This window comes from Poecilia reticulata, linkage group LG8 (assembly GCF_000633615.1).
Source record: "Poecilia reticulata strain Guanapo linkage group LG8, Guppy_female_1.0+MT, whole genome shotgun sequence".
NCBI lineage: Eukaryota > Metazoa > Chordata > Actinopteri > Cyprinodontiformes > Poeciliidae > Poecilia > Poecilia reticulata.
This window is the reverse complement of record NC_024338.1, coordinates 24,602,257-24,612,256: the sequence shown is the minus strand read 5'-3', so window position 1 is coordinate 24,612,256 and position 10,000 is coordinate 24,602,257. Positions and strand designations below refer to the sequence as shown.

At 40.7% G+C, this 10,000-nt stretch overlaps 1 protein-coding gene across 2 annotated transcripts in view; it reads left to right on the top strand.

The window, feature by feature from the left end:
• adcy9 (adenylate cyclase 9) overlaps positions 1-10,000 on the top strand; it is a 36,553-nt gene that overhangs the window by 1,330 nt on the left and 25,223 nt on the right. For both annotated transcript variants that reach the window (XM_008416707.2, XM_008416706.2), the window contains exon 1: positions 1-2,051. This exon is cut by the window's left edge and continues 1,330 nt beyond it. In XM_008416707.2, coding sequence (XP_008414929.1) covers positions 239-2,051 — 1,813 coding nt within the window. In that variant the 5' untranslated portion in view covers positions 1-238. The remainder of the gene's footprint in view (positions 2,052-10,000) is intronic.

The window sequence follows — 10,000 nt, the reverse complement described above, 5'->3', positions numbered from 1 at the left end:
CTCAAGTGCGTCTAAACAGACGGGAATGTAGAGGAATGCAGCGATTGACGTCAAGAGGGGCAATAATGAACTACTCAAAAACTTTCAATAGTCTTCTGGTATTGCTGCAACCAGAGCACTGAAGTCATCTCCTTCTACTGTGTCTACATGCTTTGCCTTACCTCTCTGCCTAGATATTTGTCATGATTAACTGTGCCTTCTAATAGTTGTTTTCATTTCGAATAGAGCAATAGACAACATGGCATCTCCCCAGCTTCAGAAACTGCTGCCACACAACACAGAAGTGAGCTGTGACTCTAGCGGAGACGGAGGCGTCTCGGTGCGAATTGGCAGCATTGTCAAGCACAGGCACGGAGGAGGGCCACTGGGCTCCATCGGGGGAGGCTTCATCGGGGCCACCAAGCACTGCAAGTACAGCATCTCTTCTAGCTGCAGCTCTGGGGAATCTGGGGTGAGGAGGCCCATGGTGAAGAGTTTCCGCGCTCATAAAGGGATGCCCCAGCTATTCGAAAGGTCAGCGGGTCACTTCTGGGATCCAAAGTTTGACTCGTCTATCTTGGAGGAGGCCTGTAGAGAGCGATGTTTCCCTCAGACCCGGCGGCGCTTCCGCTATGTGCTCTTTTATCTGGTGGCTGCTAGTTTCCTCTGGGGGTTGTATTTTGCTGCCCATCCTTCCTGCTGCGACATAGTTGTATTTCTCCTCCCTACTGCTTCCTTCCTCGTCTTCTGCCTTCTCCTCTTCCTAATGACTTTTACCAGGCTTTATTCCCGCTTCTACAACCAAGCATCTCTGCTGCTTATCCTTGTAACCTTCATATTGACCCTGGCCCCTCAAATTCAGACACTAGGATTCAGGAACCCAGATGGCATGTCACCTGATTTAGATCAGGAAGTATTCAGTGGCATGGAACCCATATTCAACACGTCCAACGACAATCTCGTTAGGGGTTCTAATAAGTTCCCCTGCCTTTCTCCTGTGGGCACATTCTCCCTCTGTATTGAGGTTCTGCTATTGCTGTACAGCGTTCTACATGTTCGACTTTATGCATCTCTCATGCTTGGGTTGTTGTACTCTGTCTTATTTGAGACCCTGGGCTGCTTACTCCCAACTCAGGCAGGAGGAAACTGGAGCTGGGCATTTTCATCAGAGCTGGAGATGTTCAGTTGGTTGGGTCCAGCCAAAGCACTGCTTCATCTCTGCGCTCATGCGATCGGCATCCATTTGTTCGTTATGTCTGAAGTGCGCTCACGCAGCACCTTTCTTAAAGTCGGACAGGCTATTATGCACGGAAAGGATTTGGAGGTGGAAAAAGCCCTGAAAGAGAGGATGATCCACTCGGTGATGCCAAGGATTGTGGCAGATGAGCTGATGAAGCAAGGTGATGAAGAGATTGGTGATAATTGTGGTAAACGTTACTCAACCGGCGGTGCAGCTGCAGCCATTTCCAGCCCAAAAAACAACAAACGCAAGAAAACCTCAATTCCCCGAGGCCAGATAATCTTCAGACCCTTCAACATGAAACGAATGGACCCCGTCAGCATCCTCTTCGCAGATATTGTCGGCTTTACCAAAATGTCTGCCAACAAATCAGCTCATGCCCTTGTTGGGCTTCTAAATGACTTGTTTGGACGTTTTGACAGACTTTGTGAGCTCACCGGCTGCGAGAAGATCAGCACTCTGGGAGACTGTTACTATTGCGTAGCTGGCTGCCCAGAGCCTAGACCAGACCATGCCTATTGCTGTGTAGAAATGGGCCTGGGTATGATTCAGGCCATTGAGCAGTTTTGTCAGGAGAAGAGGGAGATGGTGAACATGAGGGTGGGCGTCCACACTGGCACCGTGCTGTGCGGTATCCTCGGGATGAAACGCTTCAAGTTTGACGTTTGGTCAAACGATGTCAATCTGGCCAATCTGATGGAGCAGTTGGGTGTTGCTGGAAAAGTCCATCTTTCGCAAGCCACTTTTGACTTCCTGGATGACCGATACCAGCATGAAGATGGACAGGTCAATGAGAGGATCGGACAGAGTGTGGTGGCTGATCAACTCAAAGGTTAGTATTTTTTATTTTTTTAGCATTGCTGTCATATTTTTACAATACAGTAAACACAGCAACAAGCTCAATTGTTGCTGTTAATTGTTTGCAAACTCTAACACTGCAAATATATGAATGTGTCCCCTGCTAAAGCAGCTATGAGGCATATTGGTACTTTTCAAGGTTGATGCAGGGTTAAAAACATGCTTTTGTACCCTGCACTGATCTTCTGTCAAAGGTTTGAGTTTATCTGCCCTTTCTGTGATGTTTAGACTATGAGATTGTATCACATTCAGACGCCATCTTTTCCCCAACCCTGCCAGCTCACTCTTTGTTCTCTTGCTCAATTAYGTTCCTTTTCAAACGTCCTCAGAGCGTCCCGTTCTTTTAACCTTTCCCTGACCCTGAAGGATTGCTTTGAAGCTATACCCCTATCCCAATAGAGATTTTCCTGCAGTCTCATTCCTATCCATCTACCTTTGTCATTATCCTACCTTGAAGCTGCTTCACTGCAGGGGTTTTATTTTATACATCTATGCAAATCGCCTTAGTGTTGCCAAATGGGGGCTTAATGGCTCCTTTCATCCTTTAAAGCTTGCTGATCCATTATCGCTAATCGCGAGGGAAGTGACAGCGTCTGACGAAAGGTGTTTCAGATGGTCTTCATTTGCTCTTTTTAAATTAGGGGCCGTAATCATTTTTGATTTGCTGTGGTGCCTGGATTTTCCGCAGGTATTAAAACTAACCTGCAGTTCACGCACATTAGCGATTCATATGTGCACATGAATAATTTGGGCTACATAAATTATCAATTTATCTAAATAACCACTTGACTCGATGTAGATGGAATAAATTTCCCTTTAAATCCTCTCAGTTCCTAGGAAAGGAACACGACTGAGTGAATTGGATATTGTTTACTAGAGAGCAGCAGTGATTTATGAATATGTTTCCTCCCCAACTCTCACATTAGTCACTTCCATCCTTGGTCTAGCTCCTTTTTTTTCCCTCTCAAGGATTAATGTGTTACCTGTAGTGTATTCACCCCCTCCTCGTCATCTGTCTCCTCCTTTTATTCCTGACTTCTTTTTTTTGCCTTCATCATTTATTTAGCTTCCCTCTGAAGATTTATTCACTCCCTGTAGGTTTTCTCTGCCAATGAGAAAACTGGCTGTCAGGAGGTGGTTGTTCGCCAGGGCTGTAAAAATCTTTGTGCTGTCTGGCTCAGTCTGTGTAAATCATTTGTGTAACTTTGCAGTGTCCCATCTGGTTGTGGTCCTTGTAGCTTACCTCTACCTTCAAAATTGTTTTGTCAATGATATGGATCTCTGTGCAGCTGATTCTTTATGTATTTTTGATGTCCTTGTTTTTGAGTTGGTGTGTTATTTTACTGGCTCCAGTTACTACGTACTAAAGGGACAGTTTTGTTTCTGCACATTGTGAAAAAGGTTAACCACATGTGGTAAGTTGAAGGCTACAGCTGTGTCCTGTTGCTCTCTGGGCTCCGATCGGAGGCCTGTGGTTCAGCAACTGATAGAAATGGGATTTTAGCTATGGTACACATGGTGCCGTTTTGTACAACATTGTTTCTATTGACGTATGTCCTGATCTGATCCCAAGTTTCAGCCTAGGATCTAATGAGTGATTGAAAATGGAGTACCAAACTTATCTATCAAGTACACATTTTTGGTGTACAGTCTGTTTTTTGTGCACAAAGTAAAAAAGAAAAGGAAAAAAAAGCTGTTTTTTAATTTTTTTGTTTGTTTTTTGCCAGACTGAGAAAACTATATATCTCCATTCATGGTAAATATCATGCAACTTGCTCTGCTCACTGTGTTCCTCAGATGAAAAGCATTTACATTATGAAGCAGGAGACAACTTTTTCTGTACATTTTGTAAACACGAGATGGAACTGTTTTAAATAATATTGCAAGGCAGGAGCTCAGTCATCAACCAAACATGTCAAAACAGAGAGGAGTCATGCTGTCATGTTAGCTTAGCTGCCAACTGTATATGTGTTAGCTTCAACACTAAGCCATGTAATAATAATGATAGTCATTGTTTCTTTGCTGGATTTTATGGCTATTAAGTTTTTAAGCATATAGATTATTTTTAATTGTAGTTTTTAATAAAATCTCAAATGTGATTCATATCAGACATTGCCTTTTTAGATTTGTAACATCGCTAATTTATAGTGGTGTTTATGCAGGCCTTTCTGTTAAAGAGTTTTTCTGTTCTTACTGTTCTGGTGTTTCTCCCCCCGGCTACTCCTGCAGTTTAAAAACATTTAAAATTGGTCAACGGTTGCTAATTGATTTCAGGACTGTGTACAAAGATTCATAGTTCTTCCTGTGAATCTGTTCTGATCCCTCACACCAACAGCTAGCTCTACAAAATGGTGTTTTTATCAGTCACTAATGCACCAAGGCACTCTGATGGTGACATCTGATGCCATTAAAAATTCTTCTAGGTAATACTAAATCTATTTAAAACATGTAATATGAAGCATACAGGCTTACGTTTCCCGTTGTCGGTCTCAAAGTTTATTTATTCTGAAAATAATTGCATAAGCCTGCAAACTAAATATATACYGTACATAAATTAGGTAAAAGAAATTGTAAAATAATTTTGAAGAATCATAGTACGCAGGCTATATCTGTAACTTCTGAATGCAACAACTATAATAAGTTTTTTTTATTTTTTTGATGATTTTTTTTTCTCATCAGATTTGTGCTGCATTGTGTTTTTCTTACAAGGAGAAGCCTGCTATATTCACTTCAATTTCCTTTGGAAACTACCCATCTGTTTTCCGTTTTGTGCTAAATGCAGAGTACTGGTTCCTGGTTAATGTTATCCCATTGGAGGAAATGTCAGATTAACTGTATTATGCTGCAGATAAGAGTCAACATTGTTCTCTTCTTTCAAGGAACTGTTGTTTCCGGCAGTTMTTTTTTCGCCGATTGTGTGTCGGGATATAAAATTTTCCTTTCTTTTTAACCCTTTCACTCCGTGAGATCTTTACAAATTTGTATTTATAATCGACATTTTGAAATGATCCCTCAGGTATCAAGTTATTCAAGTCCACTGCAACTTGCTTTTCAGACAATCATGGTAAGGTTTTGGGGGTTTTTTTTCTCTCTCTCTCTGTGGACTTTTATAGTCTGAGCTTTTTCCAGTTGTCAAGTCATGCCACAACCTTTTCCACACATGGCAGCTGCTGCTGTCTTAAAAAAGAAAACTTCCTGCTTGGTTTCACCCTGCAGAGAACCTTGTCTGTTTGAAAACTGTCAAAGCTCTTTGGTTGAGATGCAGAATTAGTCAAGGGTGGGCTATAGTATCTGTGCATACTTGGCTGTTGGTTTGAAGTGGCTTAGATATATTTTTTTATGCTTTTTGGGAGTTGTGCTGTTTGGTATGTATGCTGTGAACCTTCCAGACTGATGCTTGAAGTTGGGAGGAATTAATTAAACCACATGAAGTCTTCCTCACTTTGATGATCTTCAAAAGGCTTTGATTCATTGGAACTTGTGACAGCTCATTTSCATAATTATCAGGCAGGATCTTCAGTAACCAGTTGTTTCAAAGTRTGCAGTCTTTCCCTTCAGCCCAGTRAAGCTTACTGGACAGCTGTATCACCTCCTCCCACACCACGCTCTTCTTTTTTTGGCCTGAGGGGTATTTCTAATTAAGGAAGACTGGATAATCTCTGTGGCTAAAGTGATTAATGTTAGTAATTCTGCCTCGACATATCTCCCCACACTAACCTGCTGTTGTTCTGACCCCTGAACACAGCGAACGCCTGCCCAACAAAACATTTTTATCACTGGAAATGATATTGATTGCCTATAATTAGACTGTCATGACTGTGGTTATTTACGATGATGCAACAATGGGGTAGAGAAGGAGAAAGTGTTTCATGTCGGATATAAAAGAAAGGATGTCTAGGCAGAGCATGCGATATGACGCAGAAGTCAATTTTTATATAAAGCGGTGAGATTTCTACCCTTTAAAGCTTCTGTGCAAACCTTAATAAATCATGATATTACTTGCAAATGTTGCATTAGATGATGYAACTCTTGTCCTTGGTTATTATTATTAAAGAAACTGGGAGATTCATATGCAGACATTTTCACACATCTGCCATGTGAACGCTGTCCCATCGGGYTGCACTGTCACTTTGGAAATTGTACAATATATGCCTGAAGCTCACTGCAGCATTTGACCTTGATCACAGCAAATGAGGCCAGTTAAGCTTTAGCCAAGTATTTTATTCTCTATGTAGCAATTCCCTTTTCTCTCAGGCKAATGGTTTGTATTGTAAATGCTGTTTGATAAAGGAACTGAGCTACATTTGCAGTTTGTTTAATGCATTCAATTTTCCTACAGCTTTGTTAAAGAAAATTTTGAGCAGATCAATTTAGAAGCATTTCAGTGTCATTTAGTATTGAAACAGGAGAATCCAACAATGTGCTTTCTGTGCTCAACAAGATAGTTCATATATTTTAGCTGATTTTTCAAGTGATGTTCTATAAACTAGAGGTGGGCAGATTGATCCAAAATATTGATACCAAGTTGGTATCAGTATTGGATTGATRCAAGTGTGRTAAGATTAATTACTTTCAGATGCTCTCTTGAAATGTATTTTATTTTTGCGTTATAGTTTCTCAATTGTACTTAGAAGATGTTTTGATTAGCTCTCAAATGCTGATTTTTTGGGGTTTTTTGCACTTTATTCAGAAAAGTACACAAAGATTTGGTTTTGATTGTTCCAGTTGATCATTTYTATGTTTTTAAAGTATTTTTGGACACCTATTGACTTTGTCCAGATTCTTTCCTTGGTTTTAACAAAACTAATTCACAGGAAACGCATYTAATGGTCAGACGTTTGATGATACAACAAACTTTGATAATAAAAAGTATCGAAAATATGATTTGTTTGAGTCCCAGAGCCTCAGAAACGGCATCATAACCTTTCTAAAACAGATGTCAAACACTGTACTTCATTTCACATTTGTTCTGAAATTTAGATTGTGGCAATATGCGTTGCTTTTTGACATATCATGGCCTCCATGTTGTCAGGTTCTAATTAACCTCCAAGTAGCAAAACTGTTTACACARCTCTGYGTGTAGCGCTAAAATGCTTTAGTGTAAAAGTCCTTTGAAGGACTCTCTTAAGTCAGTGGTGACATTATTGTAATTCCAGCTGTACTTAAAGAAGCAGTGGCCAATAAATGATGATCAGATTAACCCCTGAATGACTCTGATGGAGACAGATTTTCAGTCCAATAGATGCCTGAGCTAAGGAGCAGTGTGTGAATGTTCTTGGCAGTTCGCTCGCTCCGGGGTAAAATGAGGCCATATACATTTAAACCTCTGTATCGCACTTCTCCCAAGACACYGTTTGCTGGAGTGTTTGGGCCCGTGCTCTGCCTACATATTGCTGCCCTTGACTAAATTTAAACAGTTTGGCTTTTTCACCCCGATGTATAGTCAGCCATCCTTTCTCTACAGTGGCAATCAAACCCTTTACATCATTTATATCTACTCTCCTAAAACCRACTCTGTATATACACACACACACACATCTCTGTTGTAGACGGGCAAGAGGCGTTGATGAACTACGCTAAGTGGAGGTTACAGAAGTAGACACTGAGACAGTGTGGGGATGGTGTGGCTGCAGTTGCGATGGCGTTTTGTAAAATGAATGAGTGTTAAGTAGATTCAGTCATAGTTGGCGTTCCCTCGAGTCTYGGAGCACGACGCGACTCCACAGATCTGTCAGGGGAGTGAAGGACCCAGCCAGACTCTGAACTGTGATATATCCAACCAATCCCCAGCTACAGCATCTTGGTTCTGCATGGTAGATTACAGCTTTACCCAGAAAGCAATGTTATCCCACCGCACTGCACTGTGTTGCACTGTACTACACATTTTACTTCAGCAAAGCATGGAACTGTAGCTGGCAACAATTCGTTATCATTTATCTGAACTAGGATGTGAACCATTKTCAGGCTTCACAAACACCGTGGCATTGTGGGAAGGTTACCAAAGGGCTGGGATGTGTGGAAGAGCTGATGTTTCATATCTGAGATCATTAGGTTTATCTGCTGTGTTACACACTCACTCAGTTGGGATATTAAACCTGGACAYGTTCAAAGTTCTTCACATGTGTTCTGTTTGCTGCTTCAGACATGTGCACAACAAAGGAAATGTATTGAGCAGTAAAAGATGTGTGCTATCTTTTCTGTATTATATCAGTGGGGTTGGTTTCTTTTAAACTAATTGTTGCACTGAGTGATAGTTCATCAAAATTATGTTTTTTAAAAATTGTTTACACCTTACATCTCATAACAATGTTTGATTTGGTAAATCTGGTCCTAAGTGATAAATCAAGTCTTTTTTTTCTGTCTCATAAATATTGATGGCATCCATTTATGAGCTGGAGCCTCTGCCCTGATGAAATAGGAGAGTAATGTGCGCTCCAGGTTTGTATCTTAGCTACTCCATTAACCACTGTTGAACTGGTGAGATGATGCAGACAGGCCATTAAAAAGCAGCCATTGCTTTCAATAGGTTTTGGACCGTCATGGCTTTCTAGCACAAAAATACAATCTAAACAAGAAGACCAGACTAAATTATACTGGACAGAACATGGACAAACACCAGGACTTTTGGAATAATGTTCTTTGGACAAATGAATCCAAAATGTTCTTGTGTGGACACAAGAGYTGAGGACGAGTTTAGCACAAACCGAATGCAGCATTCCTGGAATAAAACCTCAAAGTAGCTGTGAAACATGGAGGTGGGCATGTCAAGGTTCGCTCAACATCATAGAAACCACCATGATTTCCACTGTATATCTTGTGGTTTGAGGAACATGTAAATCTGTACTAAAAAAATAAGCTGAACATCAGAGTGAGGCAAAATATATCATTGATTCCATTTTTGGACTGGCTGAGAATTAATGAATGATGAGTAAGAACAGATCTGGGTGTCACTGAGATACTGACTTTAAACTAGCTGTTCATGCTCCAAACCCCTCACACTGGAAAGTTTGTGATGTTTTTAKTCCTTTGAAAATATTAGATATTGATATGTCTACATTTCTTGACAAAGAACAGAATATTTAATGGATTGTTCTATTTTTTTTCCCCACGTTTACTTTAGGGAAATATGGAAGAAGACTGATTTAGAAACATCTTTACACGATGCAATAAAATCTTAAATATAAGGAAGTAGGAGTCCTTAAATGATTAAAATTACATTCACTAATAAAACAACACAACTCTTTTGAGTCTGATATAAATTGAGGAAAGCCCAACAGTACTAAAATGATGGAAACGGCCCAATYCAWTGCTGTATAATTATGTATGCAGTTTGAGCTCAGAGACGAGTTTGTTGTTTTGCTTCGTTCACAAATTCAGTGAACGAAGAGGTGAGACGAGGCCACGCTGAAAAGTGGTTGAATGTAGTTAAATACAGACTGATGGACTGTTGCCTCTTAATACTTGTCCTATGCAAGGCTTTTTCTGCATCACACCTGCAACACACTCAATCTGTGCACCCTGGGCATMCGAAGGCTAACTGCCATGGCAACCAGCCACTGAATGAGGTGAGGGTCAGTTGGCTCTTTTCAGACAGGTGAGGTGTGGTGGAGAGAAACAAGCCAAATTGACTTAATTTGACCGAATCTCAGACTTTCAGATTGTTGCAGAGTAAAGCCTGTTCTTTTCTTTTTTTCTTGAATCTTAGAACTAACAGCCAAGCCTGTGCATCTTCAAATGGAGCAGAAATGCCTCTGAAAGCATCAAAAGCCTTGGAAAAAAAAAAGTGTAAGGAGAGTGTTTTTCTCTTGCTTTCTCAATGCGTCGTTCGTGGTTTGCCATTTAACTCTCCTCTGGTTCAGCATTTGTTTTGTTGTGGAAGCTCTGGTGATGAATTGCTTTCATGAGTCACTTATGCCGTCTAAG